The sequence below is a fragment of the Gigantopelta aegis genome, chromosome 10 (genome assembly GCF_016097555.1).
Source record: "Gigantopelta aegis isolate Gae_Host chromosome 10, Gae_host_genome, whole genome shotgun sequence".
Taxonomy (NCBI): Eukaryota; Metazoa; Mollusca; class Gastropoda; order Neomphalida; family Peltospiridae; genus Gigantopelta; species Gigantopelta aegis.
Window position 1 is genome coordinate 3,859,913 of NC_054708.1, and position 21,706 is coordinate 3,881,618.

The 21,706-nt window shown below is 38.1% G+C and overlaps 1 protein-coding gene across 2 annotated transcripts; it reads left to right on the forward strand.

Annotated features, from left to right (window-relative positions):
* Nucleotides 1-492: 492 nt before the first annotated feature.
* Nucleotides 493-20,501, forward strand: LOC121383410 (F-box/WD repeat-containing protein 5-like). Of its 2 annotated transcripts, none has more exons than XM_041513419.1 (7): nt 493-529; nt 1,085-1,447; nt 2,791-2,968; nt 4,918-5,057; nt 14,090-15,036; nt 16,005-16,217; nt 17,290-20,501. In XM_041513419.1, exons 2-7 carry the CDS (start codon nt 1,112-1,114, stop codon nt 17,489-17,491), a joined length of 2,016 nt encoding a protein of 671 aa, XP_041369353.1. In that variant the 5' UTR covers nt 493-529; nt 1,085-1,111; the 3' UTR covers nt 17,492-20,501. The 2 variants fall into 2 exon arrangements, with proteins under 2 accessions (XP_041369353.1, XP_041369354.1); XM_041513420.1 differs by lacking the exon at nt 493-529 and adding an exon at nt 705-762.
* The last annotated feature ends 1,205 nt before the right edge of the window (nt 20,502-21,706 follow it).

Consider the following 21,706-nt stretch of genomic DNA (forward strand, 5'->3'; position numbering starts at 1 on the left):
TTGTGCTCCATTTTTTTTTTTGGGGGGGGGGGGGTTTCTTCTCTTTTTTTTTTTCAAACAGCAAATGTCACTAACAAAAACCTGACTGAGGATTAAAAGTTCCCCCGAATCACTGTCAGCAGAAACTGTCAGTTTATTCGCCTGACACTTCACTCGTCGATACATTCACCCCACTTCGTCTTTAGATGAACCGTTGTGAAGACTGTCAAAACAGTGATTAGCATAATAGCTGTTCGCAAATGATGAGCATATCATTGATTCATTCCCCACCAGACATAGACAAATTTTATAAATGTATGTTCTTTTTCATCTAAACCCATTTAAATAATTAACTCGTATGTCATAAGTGGTAGGATGTGACAGCAAGTTTCTCTAAATGAAGTTTTAAAATACTAGTATGTGGTATTACGAGATACACACTAAAGTGCGCAATATTCCTTTCCGATTCTACCGACCAATCGAACGCATCCTGAACATTTTGCGTAACAGGAAATACAATACCGTACATGTGTGGGAAAAGGGGGAAAGGGTAAATTTTATTTTAATTTTTGTATTTAGAGGCCTGTTATTAATGATATGTTTATTTATAATCATTTTATATCGAGCTTGTTCGGGTAAAAATAATATCATAGAATTTTTGTTTCAGATTTAAATTTTGAAACAAATTGTTGCAGGGAAATAAAGCCATAAAGGGAAATAAATCGGAATGAAAAACTCAGTGAGTCAGTTTTAGCCAATTCAGGGCGGACAGTGATGCAAAACGTAAGTCGTCAGATCCAAAAATAACAAGAGCATGTGCGAGACAACACAAGGAAATAATCCCGTAACACCACCCCGTTGAGTTATTGAAGTAACGTAATTAATCGCATCTAACCCAAACCTAATGATTTAAATGTGTTATTTGGGATTAAAATAAGGAAATCTTGCCACTCATTTTATTGCTTTTCAAAATGGTAAAGCGCTCGCCTAAAACGTCAGTCAAAAGATCTGTAGATGGACCCATTGGGTTATGTCACAAAATACTCCTAAATACTCACTTACCTTTATCTACCACAGTCTGAATGAACTACTTTTGTTTCAACAGGATTTATGAGATAGAAGAAATACGACGATGGACTTGCTTCCAGATAACATCCTTCTGGACATTTTCAACTTCTTACCGATTCCCTGCCTCATCCAGGCCGCTTACTCATGCAGGAATTGGTACCGTGTTGCCATGGACAACCTGTTGTGGAAGAATCTGCTCCATCGACACTGGAGGATTCCACGCAGTGTTCCCATGATGCCAGGCAAGCGGTCATGGTATGAGGAATGTCGCCGTCTCAAGGACCTGACTCCGACAGTCGAGTGTCAGGTGATCCAAGAACACAAGGACCAGGTCCTGCACGTCAGTTTCTCACACAACGGGAAATACTTCGCTACATCGTCCAAGGACGGCTTCATCAAGGTTAGCTCATTGGTTCATTTCACACATCGCCCCTAACCCCCTCGACTGAGTACTCTGCCATTTGAGAGCTAGACAGACATTTGGATGGTTATGATATTAGATCACTCTCTCAGCCAGAGATAACTCTTCAAGCGAAAACACTAAATGGCAGCCTACCACACTGTAGGCAATGATTAATTGATTCCTGCCCTGATAAACATAAATCCTATGTTGGATGCTAAATACCTTTATAACATTAATTTGATCATTTTCGAATTCTCCGATAACAAATATTTCACATAGTAACCACTAATACACACACTATGGAAAAAACCCAGACAGCACCCACTTTCAATATGTAGTTGCCGTTGTTGGGTACATTGGGCTATTTCTTGTTCCAGCCAGTGCACCATGACTGGTATATCAAAGGCCGTGGTATGTGCTATCCTGTCTGTGGGATGGTGCATATAAAAGATACCATGCTGCATTTGGACAAATGTAGTGGGTTTCCTCTGATGACTACGTGTCAGAATTGCCAAATGTTTGACATCCAATAGCCGATTATTAATTAATATGCTCCTGTTCTGTGTGTATTACTATTAGTGATTACTATGTGAATTATTTGTTGTCAGGAAACTCAAAAATGATCAATGTTACTTTTTAGGTATTTAACGTCACGTTTTACATAGGATTGTTGTTTTATTAGAGCAGGAATCTTTGACTACCATTTGGCACAATATTGATATACTTTGTTCTCTCAGTGTATAACTGTCCAGTGTATAGCTCTCTTGCCGTCAGAGTACTCCAGCTATCCACCCCCAACATGTACAGCTTAGGAGGTGACTGATGGGTGCGTCATGGGTGCGATTTAGCTCAGTGCTTCCAGTGCACTTGTCAGGTTTGTATCCCAGACCTGTGACAGTTGTAAATTTGCATAAAAATTAATTCATGTAACCCATTTCCTTTTTGTATAACCCATTATGTCCCTGTAAATGATATCCTAAGTTTAAAAAATCAGTTATATGCATGGTCGATGTTTATTAAACTATCGTTCTTGCAGTTTTGAGAAGCCCAACCAGTACCCCAGGACTAGTATATATCAAAGGATAGATCTGTTCCTCTCTGTTGGAATGCATGCATATAAAAGATACCTTTATGCTGTTCAATAGGAAGTAGCTATGTAGTGGCAATGGGTTTGATCTCTCACCATCTAGGTCAAAAGGTGCTGACTTCAACTCATCCCGTTGTCTAACTGTAAATAGATTTGAGGATGTGTGTAATACTTAACAGGTGTTGTTGTCAACTCATCCCGTTGTCTAAGTAACCATATAATTATATATTTGATGATGTGTGTAATACAACAGGTGTGGTCGTCAACTCATCCAGTTGTTCTCCGGTACCAGCATGACATGAAGCCCGAATTCAACTGGAAATACACCCAGTACTCTGTGTTCAACGAGAGCGACACACTACTGCTTGTGTCAGGGGTGCATTTCGGAAATTTAAGTACATCAGGGGAGATTGCCGTCTTCAGTATTGTAGGTAAGATATAAGTCAACCGGAAACAAGGTTGATTTAAAAGACATCACAAAACACTGTCAATAGAAACCCAAGCCCACTATTAGCAAATAATAAAATCTGTAAAAATACTGTGAGAATGCAAGCTGAATCATTTATTTTTTAAATACATACAGGTACATGATACATTTATATTTAAAAAAGTAGATGTCTAATACATTAAGAAGTAGATGGCAATTTAACTGCCGGCTATCGGTAAATGAAAAGGTTGACTACTAAACACATTTAAATACACATGTACTTGTATACATGTATTGCTCAATCAAATGACAAACTATTATTTTGCTACACAAATGTGTTATTAAATTTTTGAGTTGTGGATGTTTACAGTGGTAATACTCAATTTTGGGAGTGGTAATATAATTTAAATAATTTAGTTTATATTCACATGTGATATATTAGATATCCCACTGTGTATTATGAAATACTTACCAATTATTGACTGTCATTGAGGGCAGTATCGGGTTTTATGGACCGAAGAAATGGATAAATCCATAAAACCTGATATTGCCTGAAATAAGGTCAATAATTGTTTTATTACAAAATAAAATCCATAAATTTGTACATTACTGCTTTATTTATCAGAATCGAAATACACTAATGCTTATAATTTCCTGCAAAAGACGTTCTAACTGATGAGATTGTATCTCATAAGTTTATGGTTGTTTACATTACAACAAGAGGAATGTGGAAATAAACAGTTGAAACATTACCAAGACACAAATTAAATTAGAAACACTATGACCAGCAATTTGTCAAAATCATATTAATAACAAAATAAAAAATAAGTCTGAACAAACATTTAAACTGAACAGTTACTGATTACTTCTAAATGCATTTTTTATGTGTAACATAAAATCCTGAGAGTGTCAATTCCAACAGCAGTTTGATGTATCATGTACGTTTCTAAAACTGCGAGGTATTCCTTGCACAGTTTGACAATTACTGACCTTGTTTTTGTCAAATTTGTGGAATTAAACTCAGTATTCAGAATAAAGATGTTATCTGTTTTTTCGAAGGACAGCAAAGCGTTTTTTTGTCACAAGTTTATGGTTGTTTACATTAGAATTAGCAGTTGATGTTGCATTACATTACCTACTCATTAATTGGATAGAATTTTATCTCGTCTTTATTTTCATTGGTTAAATTTCCCAGGGCAATATCACTTTTGATCTGACCGGTGGGACTGTCTCAGGGCAATATCACTATTTACGGGAGGTCATGTGACTGGTTTTTGACCAATAAGAATACAGATATATTTTCATTATGTATATGGAATAGGTAGATGTTGCATAATCAGTTTAAAAAAAAACAGGAGCAGAAATAAAGCACACTTTTTAAAATGCGTACGTGTGTGTGTGTGTGTGTATGTGTGTATAAATGACCAGACCTCACTGTTTAAGGGGAGCTATCATCCTCTATCACTCCTCTGAGTCTAGTTCAAGGAGAGCAATTTTTCGTTCCCCTTAGCATGTGTATTAAAACAAAAAGTACTATAAAAGGATTAAATATCAACGCTCAGTACAGTAATATCTTAAATGGCTCACCGTAATCTAAATTAGGGGAGCAATTAATCACTCCTCCCAAAGTGTTTCATGTCGAGGTCTGAATCATACTCTTCAAAATGTCCAAACTTCATGGCAATATTCAGTGTTCTATTTAAATCATGGAGACACAAGTTGAACTTTGAGCTGGTGAGATGCTATTTGATATAAAATGACCTAATATCGAAATATATTTAACAATGTGATTGTTTCAGATAACTAAGCTGGTGAGATGCTATTTGATATAAAGTGTCCTAATATAGAAATATACTTAACAATGCGATTGTTTCAGATAACTAAGCTGGTGAGATGCTATTTGATATGAAGTGTCCTAATATAGAAATATACTTAACAATGCGATTGTTTCAGATAACTTTGAGCTGCAGTGTCGGGTGATTAACAAGCCGTATGACGTGTTTGGGACGTGGTACAACGATACACATCTCGTGTCAGGAAACCTGCACTGGACTGGACATCTCAACTCCTGTTCCGCTCTCTGGCTAAATAAGGTTTGTTTTGTAACACCCTTCTCAAATCAGCGCTATGAGAGTTTGTCCCCATCCCACCCCCCCTCCCCCCAAAAAAAATTAGACCAGTGTATAGTAAAGTTTTGTCTTTCAGTTCCTGTCATTAAAAATTTGTTTCATAATTCACTTTTTCTTAAATGGTGAAACGAATCTCAAAACAGCATGGTATTGTAGTATTTGGAAATATACTTTAATTTAAACAGTTAAAAACGAACGCCCCCTCCCCCCTTTCCGAAAAACCCATCTAAGTATGGAATGCCCATAGGATAGTTAAAAAATGACATTTTGAACATATGATTGACAACTTAAATACATTTCTTGTGTTGTTTTTGGCATCACAACATTTGATCTTCAATGACATTTCTAAGTCAGGCAAGTGTATATTCAGTGGGGTCAAGAGAAGTAGTACTGGTAGGTGAAAACAAAATTATAATCCACTATTACCATCTGCATGTACATCTGTTGTGTAACATATTTAGGTTGATACCAAAGTCTCAGAAAGATAACTAGTTCATATTAACCAGTCAGGAATAAGCTGTTAAATGCATACAACAGGAAACCCATTTATTCTTGTTAATTCTTTACTTGGTAAACATGTGTTAAATGAGTGGTGAAATTGATACCTGTCACCTATTAATGCAATTCATGATATTGTAATAACCTGGGCACGGTTCCACGAAAGAATTGTAGCTAAGGTTAATTGTAGTGACTTAAGGTGAATTTTACAGCTGGCACCGTAAACTTTACAGCCGTTCCACATAGCAATCTTATGGTAGTCGTAAGTGCCCCATTAATGATTAAAATCTTCTTTGCGAAGAAGTGCGAATTAGTTAAATAATAAATTGGTTACTGACTTTTCGGAACATCTTGGATGTATTCACTGGTATCGGACATCCATGAAGTAACTTTGTCAGTTTATTTACTAAGTGATTTTGCTGAATGCATAAGACATGAGAGTCATCTCCCATATTTTGGTGTGAAGGTTGTATGGCGTCAAATTTGTTTCGTCGAACACCTAGTTTCATAAATTATATTTGGTATATATTAGATATTTTTGACACAAAAAGTTAGTATCCTTCTTAGAAAATGACCAAATCATCATGTAACTGCCGTTTGACATCTATGTCAGTGGCTTGCAACTGCCTCGCACCTATTGTAAACTTTCACAGTAATTTATGATGATAGTAAGTTACCCGTGTCGTGCAACGAGCTGGCGATCATAGAAAAAAAATAAAGTTGCGATGGTGGTTATTTACGGTAGTAGTGTTAACCCTTATCCTGCCGTTGACGTGTATACACGTCAAGCGTCATCACAATGACGTCACTTTGCATTGTTTTCATTTAAAAATCGTTTTCTAAATTAATTGTTGACATTTTTGTCAAAAACAAAGTAAGAAAATATCAATAAATAGTCTTAGAATGACATATGCAAATATTTGCTAAATTGTTGTTGTACATCTTATGTTTTTTTTTAAAACAAAAAATACCCGTCAAATGGCGCGAGCTATTGTTTGTCATGGTTTCTTGTTTTTTTGTAGCGGTTTCTTTTATCTCTACAAAGTTGTCATAATATACTATTATATATGAACTACATTATGACAGTTGCATTAAAATAGAACAAGTATCACTTTTAATGCATAAAAAAAGGTACAAACACAATCAACTAGTTGTAATCCGACGGCATAAACAGTCATCGAAAAGCGCCATTTCCCTATTTCTATTTATAAACAACAGGTCATGTGACAGCACATTTCCCGCCATACAATTTGACAGTAGTAGTATACATGGTTTGCATGTGCTGCTAACTGTTTTCATTAATAATTACAACGTGGTTACTTATACTACAGCAGACGATATTCTAACTAGCTACATGTATGTTTGCTTGAACAGTTACGTCGACTATATGATCGAATACGTACATGTGCTCGGTGTTCGTTGTTTTTCTGCCAGTTTTTCCTTTTTCCTTTTCAACATGACATATTACATTCACAATGGTATTAATCACTACTGAGTGGATATATATACTCTTCAAAAAAAGAAACGCAAAAGGGTACAAATGGGTTATAACTCCGATTTTATGTTTCCTACCGGTTCATGCTTTGTGAATATAAGGTCATTGCATGTCCCAAACACATTCCCACGGTTACATTCGATAAAACGCAGCTACTGTACAATAAAGTTCCAAAATGTGAATATTCGCAAAAACGCAGCCACGTGCAAACCATGTCACCACTGCACGTGCGTTGTCTGCACGTGCAACATGAACACCGACAGTATAAAAGTGCAGGGTGTTCGCTTGCCTGGCCTCTGTATCTGGCCGACAGTTGACAATCCAGGACATGCCACGTCTCAGTGAACCGCAGAGAAACAATGCCATCGGCTGACTAGACGCAGGCGAATCCAGAACGGCCGTTGCCAGGGCATTCCATGTGTCCCCAAGCACCATCTCCAGACTGTGGGACCGTTACCAGCAACATGGATCAACACGTGACCTCCCTAGATCCGGTCGACCACGGGTCACTACCCCCGGGCAGGACCGCTACATCCGGGTACGCCACCTTCGGGAACGATTGACTACTGCCACCTCCACAGCCGCAGCAATACCAGGTTTGCGCAGGATATCCGACCAGACCGTACGGAACCGCCTACGTGAGGTAGGAATTCGTGCCAGACGTCCAGTTCGAGGTGTATCTTAACACCACAACACCGTCGACTCCGACTGCAGTGGTGCCAGATTCATCGACAATGGCCTCAACTGCGATGGAGACAGGTGTGGTTCAGTGACGAGTCCCGATTTCTGCTCTGACGTCATGATGGAAGATGTCGCGTGTATAGGCGTCGTGGTGAACGTTATGCAGCAAACTGCGTGCAGGAAGTGGACAGATTCGGCGGGGGTAGTGTCATGGTGTGGGCAGCCATCTCACACACTGGCAGAACTGACCTGGTCCATGTGCAGGGCAACCTGAATGCACAGGGCTACATTGACCAGATCCTCCGGCCACACATCATTCCAGTTATGGCCAACGCCAACGCAGTGTTCCAACATGACAACGCCAGGCCTCACACAGCACGTCTCACAACGGCTTTCCTACAGAACAACAACATTAATGTCCTTCCTTGGCCATCGATATCACCGGATTTGAACCCAATTGAGCATCTATGGGACGAGTTGGACCGACGCCAGCGACAACCACAGCCCCAGACCCTGCCCGAGCTGGCAGCAGCCTTGCAGGCCGAGTGGGCCACCATCCCCCGGGATGTCATCCGTACTCTGGTTGCTTCAATGGGCAGGCGGTGCCAGGCAGTTGTCAACACACGCGGAGGCCACACCCGGTATTGACTCCAGATGACCTTGACCTTGGTGGTGTGTCCTATCACTTACTCACAATGGACTAGAGTGAATTGTGAACAATCCTGCAACATTTGGTAATTATTGGACTCACCATTCAATAATTAAATCAATTCTCCAAATGTTACGACAATGTGGTTTTGCGTTTCTTCTTTTGAAGAGTATATTTGTTTTCATTTTTTAAAAATGAATTACAAACAATAGGTTAAGAATATCTTCTGAACTAGTCTGGGGAATACCTTGACCTACATTATTTTCAATAACCAATCACAAAACATTCTCGTTGCGTGTCACACATAATTATGTGTCGCCACCGGTTTTTTGTTTTATTATTGAAATAGATTAAAGCATGTACTATACTGTACCAGTCGCGGATTGAACGATTGTGTGGGTGGGGGAGGCGCCGTACATGGCTCTTTATGAATAAGTTAGCGTATACAAGCAGTGAATGTTTTGTAATTATGTTTGTATGGTGGATGACAACTTTAAAAAATTCAGGCATCTGTGCTGGGATTTTAGGTAGGGGCATCTGGAGAGCGAAGTTTATAGGGGATATGTATTGAATTTGGTTTTGATTTTTTAATCTGCTCGAGCAGGGACCGGAAAGGGGGTGGGGGGGCAGGCGACCCATTCCCTGCACACATCTGCAAATGTTATAGAGATAAATTAATCATCATGAGGTAAACTGTAGTTGTGTTGGATCTATTGTACTTTGATAAATTTATTAGTACCAAAATCTAAATTTCAGGCGAATACGACAGAGACATTCGGGCAAATTGAGCTGGCCTGAAACCTTTTCATCATGTACTAGTAGTTCCATCATTTCTCTCACAATGCTAGTGTGTAGTGCTTCGTTTGAAACCCTATATTATATATAGCTGGTTGGCATTAACGCTAAAACTAATAAATGTTGTTTTTTAGTTGGTGGTATTTTCGTTTAATTTGGGCGCAAATTAGCCTGCCTTTCTCCCTCTCCCACCCCTACAAAACAAAACGGGATCTCGTAGCTTATGATTAGTACATCATGCCTGTACGGTACCAATTGGTGTGGATGCGTCGGGGGTATACACACCCTTGCCGCGAGGTCCAATTTTTTTTCCCTTGCAACAGTTATTGATCGTTTTTTTAGAACATCGACACGGTCCTTTTTTTCGTGTTACGCAACACCCCAAAAAAATCGTGCGGTAACTATATGGACCTATATAAAATGTGAAAATTACAGTAGGATAATGGTTTGCAATAGATTCAGTGTAAATAATCACGTTTTTTATTTTAAAAATATGGTGATATTTTAATTATTTTTTTTAAATAACAATTAAAAAGAAAAACATTCCACGTACTTTAGCAGGGCGGATACTGTTGTGTAGGCCACGACCCGAAACATTGTTTTTGTCTCAAAAATCGTTAAACAAATTATTTAATGCAAATAAAATGTTGTATTCAGGATGTAATAATCACAAATAAAACGATCCTATATTGTTGATAAAAATATCAAAGAAAAATCGCAAAAACATCGAAGTGTAGTTGACCTATATTATCAACGCTTGACCCAGATACAATACTTCGCGGGACCAACTGCCAGTGATTTCTTCTTCTTTCACTCCCTCAATAAACATGTCAGAAGAAGTTACACAAATATAAATTCATGATTCCGATAATAATGTTTTCAAGATTTACTAGTACTTGTGTGACATCTCAAGTGACCTATTGCGGTAGGGAGCACATTTTCTACGTCCGCTCGGACTACTGTGAGTCACGCATAAACGTTTCATGTTTTTGACTTCTCAAAAAGGTCTTAATCAGTTCCAACTACATTTTGTGCCACACCTAAACACATTCTGACCTCCTTCTCCAAGGGCCTAAGCGACAGGGCCCAAAATGAAAAATAAATGAAGCAGCATCAGGGCCGTAGCTGGGGGGGGGGGGGCAGAAAAATCCGGAAAGCATTATAGAAAATTCTCTTCTTAACCGTTTAAGGAGTTTTAGACTATTAACTACTCGGTTGCCCCCCCCCCCCCCCCCCCCCCCCCCCCCCCTCGCCCCCAAACAAAAAATCCTAGCTACGGCCCTGGGCATAGGCCTAAGCGTACAGGCTCTCATTTTTGTTGGGGTTGCAGGCAGATTTCTGCCAGAGTTGAACGAAAATCCCTGAATCTGGATAACACCAATTAGCTTTACTGCCAAACAGCAGGGCCTCAGCTAACAGCTAGAGGCAATGGTGTATGTGTTTTATTTTTTATTTAACGACACCACTAGAGCACACTGATTTATTAATCATCGGCTATTGGATGTCAAACATTTGGTAATTTTGACATACTAGTAGTCTTAGAGAGAAAACCCCCTACATTTTTCCATTAGTAGCAAGGCATCTTTTATATACACCATCCCAAAGACAGGATAGTACATACCATGGCCTTTGATATACCAGTCATGGAGCACTGGCTGGAACGAGAAATAGCCCAGTGAGCCCACCGATGGGAATCAATCCCAAACCAACTGCGCTTTACCACTGGGCTGCGTCCCGTCCCTGGCGTGGGAGGAATGCATTGGGGGGGGTGGGGGGGGGTGGGTTGTTAAAATAATAGAAAAATAGTTTATTGATATTGATGTTTTAAGTATGTAACCTCCCAGAAATGACTGCAAAATGGTGTCTTGCACCTTCCATGCTCATTGGTTCATTGTTTAAATCCTAGTTACAGCCCTGAATAGCTATATATATATATATATATATATATATATATATATATATATAGGGTTGCAAATGAATCACTACATATTTTTACATGGATTACAACTAATATTGTGTCAGAGTAAAATGATGGAAATACATCGTGAAAAGGTTTTAGGCCAGCTCATTTGCCCGAAATGCTATACCTGGATAGTATTCAAATAATATATAAAGGCAAATAGATGACCAGTGTATATAACTTGTGAATGTCCCCTTGGTGAGGATGGAGTTCACAATAGTTATATAGAAATTGCATATCCGTGACCCATTTCCTTGTGAATTTGGTCATTCTACCCCTCTCCTAAGGGTGGGGCACAGATAGGGGAAAATTAAGCCAATTGTCGTGTCCAGAAATACCATAAAAATATAAATTTTGCGAATTTTGTTAATGTTGTATCCCCTGTCCCCCCTCCCCTCAGGTAGGAGACAAATTCATTAAACCATCTATCATATAGACAAATGCATTTAAACTATTGTCTTCAGAAATACTAGACCATTTCCAACCAAATTTATTTGGAAAACCCAAAACCATAAATTTGGTCATTTTAATCCCCCAACGAAAATGGGTGCCCCACACTCCATGTGTTTGGTAGTTGTGGTCAGCAATTTACTCGGGTGACCATTTAGATCTATTTTGTATCATGCATAAGTGTTCAACACTTGATACACATTATGTATACGGTACATATTTAATTAGGGCTCACATGTTGATGTTTGTTTCTTTGGGTTTAAAACATTTTTTAGATGAATGGACATTTTTCTTTTTTTTTTACAATTGTGACCATGTGAAGCACTATGGCAAGTATCGTGTGTCACAATAAATTACTGAAATGCATAAAATACTTTTTACTATTTCTATTATTCTAATATCAGTGTTCAGGTTTTCTGCCAGAGGGTATGAAGGGTAAAATTATGTACCCTAAAATCTTGGGAATGAATGGATACGTTTTAATAATTTTTAGAATGATTATAGTAAGATAGCTGCTGCTTAAAGTTTGTACATGAAATGCAGTGTCCAATTTCAAAAGATTCCAAACCCCATAGCCACCTAGTAGCGGCAGTTATGATGTGGAGTTTTCAAGTACCCTCAAATTATTGATTACTGGTGTCCTTTACTTTTGACCGTATGACCCAAAAGTTGTATGCACACAGCAAATAGTTTCCAGTTTTACATACCTTACCATGGTAACATAGTTTGCATTGGTTACCATGGTAACAGTTTCAATCTGGGTACCATGGTAACATATAGTTTTGAACTGGTCACCATGGTAACAGAATTAATAAGCTTCATATATCTTTTCTACAGGCATAGTACAATTATGTCACTATACATTGTTGTTTTTTCTCAGTCCTTGAAAATTATATTTTTTTAGAAATTTGTTTTCTGTTATGCATTAGTTACCTTGGTAACATAATTCACAATTTTCACACTTCTCTTGTAAACAGCTGGGAGCTTATTATTACATCATTATACAGTGATTTGTATTCAAATAAATTCATTTAAAACATTTCATATGGGAAATGGTTCTTCTTTTTGCATTGGTTACCATGGTAACAGAATTAATAATGTTCATTTGAAAATGACAAGAAGTGAAAGGGCATATACCTTTTTTAAAATCTTGTGTCATTTGACAAAGCTATATAAAGCAATAGAGATAGTATACATATTTTTAGTGTCTATGTAATTTTGGACACAATGTCCACAAGTTACAAAAATGCGTTGATGGTAGTATGTGCATTTGACCCTATTATTCAAAAACAAAATTGGCTGTCTACTTAATTCTTTTTCTAAATCGAGTAGTATGGTTAATAGATCACACCATAGACTTAAATTAAAAGCAAAATAACTGATATTGAAAGTTGCAGCTGTTGCCATGGTAACATAAATAATATAACTGACTATAAAATGTTAGTGTTATGTTGGTGGATATTCTTAGTATATATGTGTATAATTTCATGCTGAAATGTCAACTGATTTAAATAATATTACCAGAAATGTATAATAGTTAATGTTGAAAATTATGTTCATAATTTACAAAAAATGCGTTGATAGCCGAATGTGCATCTGAGCCTATTTTCAGAAAAACCGCGGTTGTCGACTTAATTTTTTCTTTACATCAAGCAGTATGGTTAATAAAGCACAGCACAGACTTAAATTAAAAGAAAAATATTAGTTTTTAATTAAAGTTTTCATAATTATTAATGAAAATATGGTATATTGAAATTTGCAGCTGTTACCATGGTAACATAAATAATATAATTGACTATAAAATGTTACCGTTACGTAGATGGATATTCTTAGTATATATGTGTATAATTTCATGCTGAAATGTCAACTGATTTTAATAATATTACTAAAAATGTATAATAGTTAATGTTGGACATTATGTTCATAATTTACAAAAAAGCGTTGATGACAGTATGTGCATTGCACCCTATTATTCGGAAAAAAATGGCAGTCTGCTTAATTTTCTCTTTAAATCAATCACTATGCTTAATAGATCACAGCATACACTTAAATTAAAATAAAAATAGTAGTGTTTTATTCATGTTTTCTTAATTATTAATGAAAAAATTGTATATTGAAATTTGCAGCTGTTGCCATGGTAACATAAATAAAATAACCATCTACAAAATGCTATCATTACGTAGGTGGATCATTATAGTATATATGGGTGTAATTTCATGTTAAAATGCCCATGAATTTTAATAAAATTACTAGAAATGTAGAACAGGTGAAAATTCTTTAAATTTAGCAAAAAGAATGCGGCAGGATAAGGGTTAAGATCGCTTCTTGGAACAGGACCTGATTTCTACATAATTTAGACAAGTCATAAAACACATATTCCTTTTTATTAGGTAACTTATGATAAATATAAGTATTGTAAATTATTTTGACTAAGGTGTTTTTCAATTATTAATATTTTTTAATTTCAGGCAACTCAGGCAATTGAATCGGAGCATGAGTCGGTTGTGATGCAGTGGCTAAAGTTCAACAACTCCAATGCTAGTTCTATTCGTACTGTGATGATTGCAAACTGTCCCCCAGACGATGGTGTCACCGAGGATTCGTGTCAAAGTAGGACTAGTTCCGATAAAACCTGTACCTCAGTGAATGAAACATCCGCCAGTCATCCTGATGCTAGTGACAGGGAAAACACAGCTACTTACAGACAGAGTAGCAGGAATAACTGTGAGGCTCCAAAACAAACCAAAGTGAACATGGTTATGTCTGATGATTCCGTGAGGTTGAACGGTACAATAGAGTACGACCCCGAGTACTGGAACGCAGAATCGAGAAGTCGCATTTCCGAACGTAAGAGACGCAAGTTTGAAACTAGCACTGCTGATTTCCCCTGTGCGTGTTGTGACGCTAGTGAGGTTGTGGAGGGTAATAATGAGGTTAGTGTAGCTGCGGGTAACAGCTCTGAACACAACCTAGACCACTGTATTTCACGCATTGACAATGACGTTCTCTGTGACGACACTGATGTGAATATGAGTAGACAAAGCCCACCTGTAGACCGTTTCGAACAGTGCAATTCCGAGAGTGTGTGTGACAATGTCTGCCTGTCTGGAAGTTCTGCTGGGAGCGACACCACCAGCTCAAAGTGTAGCATTCTCGACTCGTCTGTCTGTGACAAACTGCTGATCTTCACCCGCGGGACGCTGACGTACACACCGCACCAGATTGGAATCAAGCGGATAAAGCCGCTCGAGTCGGTAAGAGCCGAGACGAGTTCTCTGTCCAATGGTCCCGTGCGGTTCTTACTACCGAGCGTGGAGGAGAACCAACACGGGATGAACCGACCCCACGACGACGTCGACGAAGTCATCGACATGGACGGACACGTCATCGGCATGAGTCTGTCGCCAGATCACAAGTAAACATCATACACATTGTAAACATCACACATTGTAAACATAACACATTGTAAACATCACACACGTAAACATAACATTGTAATGTGTTTGACATAGACACGTCATAGGAATGAGTTTGTCACCAGATCACAATTAAACATCACACACATTGTAAACATAACACATTGTAAACATATTGTAGTGTGATAGATATGTCATCGGAATAAGTTTGTTGCCAGATCACATATAAACATCACACATATTGTAAACATAACATTGTAAACATAACATATTGTTATGCTCGACGTGGACGGACATGTCATAGGGATGAGTCTGTCACCAGATCACAAGTAAACATATTGTAAACATAACATATTGTAGTGTTGAAGACTTAATAAATATCACATGCTGTAGACCAGTAAATGTCACATATACTGTACATAGTGTTTTAGACACTATAGTAAATGTCACACATACTGTAGTTTTAGACACTATAGTAAATGTCACACATACTGTAATGTTGCAGACACATATTATAATGTTGTAGAGTGTAGTAAATGTTGCACATATTGTAATGTTCTTTACACTGGTAAACATCACACATATTGTTATGTTCATTGTTGTAGGCACTGTACAAAATGAAGGTGTTAGAAACAGACTTCGTAGATTCCCAAATTGAAATACTCTAGTTAGAAATTTGTGTCAGAATGCTCTTTGATCTGAAGTCTATGCAAATAGCTTGCAAGTTGATATGTGAAAGTTTTCTAAGCCCAGTTATGAACAGTTGGTGTTACGTTTATATGCTTTATGGTGTATCTGCCACTACATCAAAAAGTTAGAAAGCCTTTCTCCTCCCCAGTAGGCCATATAGGTTTACAGCTCGGAGTCTCATTCCATAAATTAATACATGAATATTTAGTTAGTATGGTGGTCTTACCTGTTTTGATTAAATATCTTAACCCACCTTGTCGTCGTCGTGTGTGTCCAGGTATCTGTACGTGAACAGCCGACCGTGGCCAAACAACTACCACATAGAAAACCCGCTCCAGCCTCCACCCATCGCCCAGGAGATCGACATCCACGTCATCGACCTGCGCCGAATGAAGGAGGTGGGCACGATGCTGCGCTCTCACAAGGCCTACACGGCCAACGATGAGTGTTTTTTCATCTTCCTCGACGTCTGTCATGAGTATGTTGCAAGGTAATGTAACCGATAACTTAAACTACACTATAGTAGATGGTATCTTGGGGATTCACAAGGCCTATGCCGCCAATGACGAGTGTTTCTTCGACATCTGTCATGAGTATGTGGCAAGGTAACAGATAATTGGAATTACACTGTAGTAGATGGTATCTTGAGGGTCCACGTCGTAGGCATGGAAGTTAACTTGGTTTTTTAATCTGACTGGTAGAGATGAGTTATTGTTAAATGTTTTTTTTATTAGATGACTTGTTAAGAAACCAAGTACTGTAAAGTGGATTAATATAGTGACTTCTTGTTTTTTGGTAAGTATGCACCGTAGCACATATTTACGAAGTATAAATATTGCAAACATCATTGGCACAGGTATTTGCAGTGCATATCTGCAATGAAAATAATGCGTATAAATTTGGCGAGATTGGGCTTGACCGACACAAACTTATAGGTGTGCTTTATTTTCCCGGTTTAAATTCTAATTATGCCATATGTTTAATCTTGAGACAAAAATGTCATAACTCTGGCCTACTGGAAAACAATGAGAAGAGAAAGGTTTTAATTGGGCATAGAGTGATCATATGGTAGGCCAAGTATGAAACCATTGGCCTCTTGCCCTGTATTTTAGGTCTAGGCCATGAATGTACTGTGGATTTAGAAATATAGGTTTTGTTTTTCAAAATTTAAATAAACCTGTTTAATAATACTGACATCCTCCCAACATAACTTCCCTTAATTTCAAAGGTAATAACATTGTTGTGTTTGTCAGTTTCTTTTTTGTGTTAGGACTAGTATTAACTTCACGTTCTTGTTTTTCGGCGGTCTTGTCTGTGGGAAGGTGCATATAAAAGATCCCTTGCTGCTAATTAATTGAAAAAGTAGCATACTGTTTGGTGGCAGCACGTTTCCTCTTTCATTATCTCTGTGATCCCCTCACCATATGTCCAGTACCATAAAACCAACAATAAAATGTGTTGAGTACATTGTTAAATAAAACACAAGTTCCAATGCCATAAAATCAACAATAAAATGTGTTGAGTGCATCATTAAGTTAAGCACTTGTTTCGTTGTGTTTCAGCGGTGCGGAAGACAAGCATGGGTACATCTGGGATCGACACTACGGCGTCTGTCTCAACAAGTTTGCACACAGTGATGTTGTCAACTCTGTCGCATTCAACCCTCAGGACTCACAGATGTTAGTTACCGTTAGTGACGATCACCACATCAAAATCTGGCGCTCTAAAAACCAGTGTCGCCACTTAGACATTAAAGTTGTTTAGCTTACGTGGACCGTGTCGAAAAATATAATTTTATGGTGCTCTGAATGCGTCTTAAGATTTGTGTGTGAATTTTTTTTTTTTTTAATACTGAGTATTCACTTCTATGTGGGCTGTGATATTGGAAAACCTTGACAATTCAGATGTGTTAAACTTCAGACATTATCGACTTGAATGATGAAGATCTTAACACTGAGATGTGCCAGGAAAATAGTTTTACCAACATTCATCAGGTGATCTGAATAATTAACTAGTGTTATGATTTCGGTGCCAGTTAAATATTGTTAGAAACATGTCTATAAATTCAATTTATGTCTAGCAGCATTCCCTCGTCATGATTTTTGTAGTAATCACTTGAATTTTATTCTTTGAAAAGATGTTACATCATAAGGGAAGTTATAAGCACATTTTGGACAATATTGAGCTTTATGGACTCGAGAAGTCCAAACATTTCGACATTTGTAAACAAACAAAAAACCCACGAAGGTACAGAACTCTCCACAGATGCACTTTAATGTGATTTGATTGTCTGATAGCTTATGATTTGTTGGAAGAAATAGAATATTTTTGAATCATAATAATGTTGTCATGACTTGTAGCTTCTACAGACGTTCTTAGGATGTTGTCATGACTTGTAGCTTCTACACACGTTCTTAGGATGTTGTCATGACTTGTAGCTTCTACACACGTTCTTAGGATGTTGTCATGACTTGTAGCTTCTACACACGTTCTAAGGATGTTGTCATGACTTGTAGCTTCTACACACGTTCTTAGGATGTTGTCATGACTTGTAGCTTCTACACACGTTCTAAGGATGTTGTCATGACTTGTAGCTTCTACACACGTTCTTAGGATGTTGTCATGACTTGTAGCTTCTACACACGTTCTAAGGATGTTGTCATGACTTGTAGCTTCTACAGACGTTCTTAGGATGTTGTCATGACTTGTAGCTTCTACACACGTTCTAAGGATGTTGTCATGACTTGTAGCTTCTACACACGTTCTTAGGATGTTGTCATGACTTGTAGCTTCTACACATGTTCTTAGGATGTTGTCATGACTTGTAGCTTCTACACACGTTCTTAGGATGTTGTCATGACTTGTAGCTTCTACACACGTTCTAAGGATGTTGTCATGACTTGTAGCTTCTACACACGTTCTTAGGATGTTGTCATGACTTGTAGCTTCTACACACGTTCTTAGGATGTTGTCATGACTTGTAGCTTCTACACGTTCTAAGGATGTTGTCATGACTTGTAGCTTCTACACACGTTCTTAGGATGTTGTCATGACTTGTAGCTTCTACAGACGTTCTTAGGATGTTGTCATGACTTGTAGCTTCTACACACGTTCTTAGGATGTTGTCATGACTTGTAGCTTCTACACACGTTCTTAGGATGTTGTCATGACTTGTAGCTTCTACACACGTTCTTAGGATGTTGTCATGACTTGTAGCTTCTACACACGTTCTTAGGATGTTGTCATGACTTGTAGCTTCTACACACATTCTTAGGATGTTGGATTTCACACTAATCATAGATAACGATTCAAATCTACTACAAGTCATTACTTGAGAGATACTTACATTTGTGTGTGTTATTGTTTATTTGATACCATCAAATATTATTTTTAACAGATGGCATTTGCCTTAGGTCAAAAGTGAAATGAACACATGCAAATTCAAAAAGGTTCATATGATTATCTCCTTTGTAAACTGAAATGTTTTTCCACGAAACTATTTAAAATAAAAATAAAATCTGACTACAATCTAACCGTAGACCCTTGAACAGGTAACATGACCTGTCACACAATCTAATGACATCATTAACTTTGCAGGTGTTATTGTCTGCTGCTCCGAAAGCAATGTAATTAACCAGTCACATTATAGAACATATTCACCATCATTTTACAATACTAAAATCATAATGTGACAACATCCATTTAACCAAACAAAATACACATACAAAAGGCTCCCTAAATATTTCAATTCTCAGTGAACTATTTTCCAATTTTATTATGGGATATATCTGACACTTCAGCTTTATTTGACAATCTAGCAAATGTTTGTATTTCAAAACTGTCTCATTTGTAGTTTACATATAAAGTTATTCCATTAAATAGAGTACCAACACAAAACACAAGTGTTTTGTTGGATCACACTCAATGTGAAGTATGTTTGTATGGAATGTTTGACACATGCCTTTATGTTAGACTGAATAAAGACTTTTTACCGTTAGAGAACATTTCTGATGATGACTGTAATCTGGCAGTTTTGTGAATTTATTCCAATTTGAACCCATTCACAGCAAGCACACTGAAAACTTCTCTACACAACTAAAGTATTCATTCATTTCATTTATAGTTATTTCTGTGCATATATCCAATTAAGGTTTGAGCACACTGTCCTGGGCAAACACTTTAGCTATCTGGGCTGTCTGTCCAGGACAGTGGGTTAGTGGTTAGTGAGAGAGAAGTTGGTTTAGTGGCCTTACACCTACCCACTGAGTCTTTAAACTCACTCTGGGCGGGAGCTGGTACCAGGATGTGAATACAGTACCTTCTAGCTTAATATGTATACCACTGAGGCCGGTATTGAAGTATTTAGTTGTATGCCATCTTTGATATGACTTGTCGTTGCAATTGTTACGGTTTTTAATCACAAATCAGGTTATTGACAGCAATACTGGTATCGTGTAGTCTGTTGTAAACTTTGTTTATATTATATGGCAAGCCACATTAGTGTTCAAAGACACCAAAGACTCAGAATATATTGAATGGCATAATTTAAATATATATTTTTATCTAATATATTTACATTATTCAGGTCATGTCTTTACGGCTGGTTTTGTTTCTGGAATGTGTGCAGTTAATTTTCTATTTTGTCTCTTTGTTTCTGTGTGTGATGATTTCCCTATATATGAGAGCATCTGCTAAAGTATCAGTTACTGAAATGCTCATCAAAATGTGCAAAAATTGTTCACGAAATGTATATAAAGATCTTCTTTGAAAATAATATTTTTACATTTTGTTATATTTCAAGACAATTTTAAATTAACATTTGTTTTGATAAGGAAAGACCAACATTTTGGTGGTCATGTAATGTATGAATTACGGGACTCTTAAATTCTGGTAATGCATGGTTATGCTGTTCACGTTACACAATACTTCCAACTACATGGGGGGGGGGGGGGGGGGGGGGGGGGGGGGGGGGGGGGGTGGGGGGTGTTAGCCAGTACAGTACTTCCAACTACATGGGGGAGGATTACTGTTAGGCATTATAGTACTTCCAACTACATGGGGGGGGGGGGTACTGTTAGGCAGTACAGTACTTACAACTACATGGGGGAGGATTACTGTTAGGCAGTACAGTACTTCCAACTACATGGGGGGGTGTACTGTTAGGCAGTGTAGTATTTCCAACAACATGGGGGGGGGAGGATTAGTTAGCACAGTACTTCCAACTACATGGGGGGGGGTGTTACTGTTAGGCAGTACGGTACTTCCAACTACATAGGGGAGGGTTACTGTTAGTACTTCCAACTACAATGGGGAGGGTTACTGTTAGGCAGCACAATACTTCCAACTACATGGGGGAGGATTACTGTTAGGCAGTACAGTACTTCCAACTACATGGGGGGGGGGGGGTACTGTTAGGCAGTATAGTACTTCCAACTACATGAGGAAGGATTACTGTTGGGCAGTACAGGACTTCCAACTACATGGGGGGGGGTTACTGTTGGGCAGTATAGTACTTCCAACTACATGGGGGAGAGTTACTGTTAGGCAGTATAGGACTTCCAACTACATGGGGGAGGGTTACTGTTAGGCAGTACAATACTTCCAAATACATGGGGGGGGGGTTACTGCTAGGTAGTATAGTACTTCCAACTACACGGGGGAGGGTTACTGTTCGGCAGTACAGTACTTCCAACTACATGGAGGGGGGAGGTTACTGTTAGGCAGTATAGTACTTCCAACTACATGGGGAGGGTTACTGTTAGGCAGTATAGTACTTCCAACTACATGGGGGAGGGTTACTGTTAGGCAGTACAGTACTTCCAACTACATGGGGGAGGGTTACTGTTAGTATAGTACTTCCAACTACATGGGAGGGAGGTACTGTTTGGAAGTATCATCCTTCCAACTACATGGAGGGGGAGTGTTACTGTTAGGCAGTACAGTACTTCCGACTACATGGGGGAGGGTTACTGTTAGGCA

Coding starts and splice junctions, on each gene's coding strand:
- LOC121383410 (XM_041513419.1), top strand. CDS start 1,112: ATGGACTTGCTTCCAGATAACATCCTTCTGGACATTTTCAACTTCTTA. Junction 2,969..4,917: donor TGCCGTCTTCAGTATTGTAG/GTAAGATATAAG, acceptor CGATTGTTTCAG/ATAACTTTGAGCTGCAGTGT. Junction 16,218..17,289: donor TGTCATGAGTATGTTGCAAG/GTAATGTAACCG, acceptor GTTGTGTTTCAG/CGGTGCGGAAGACAAGCATG.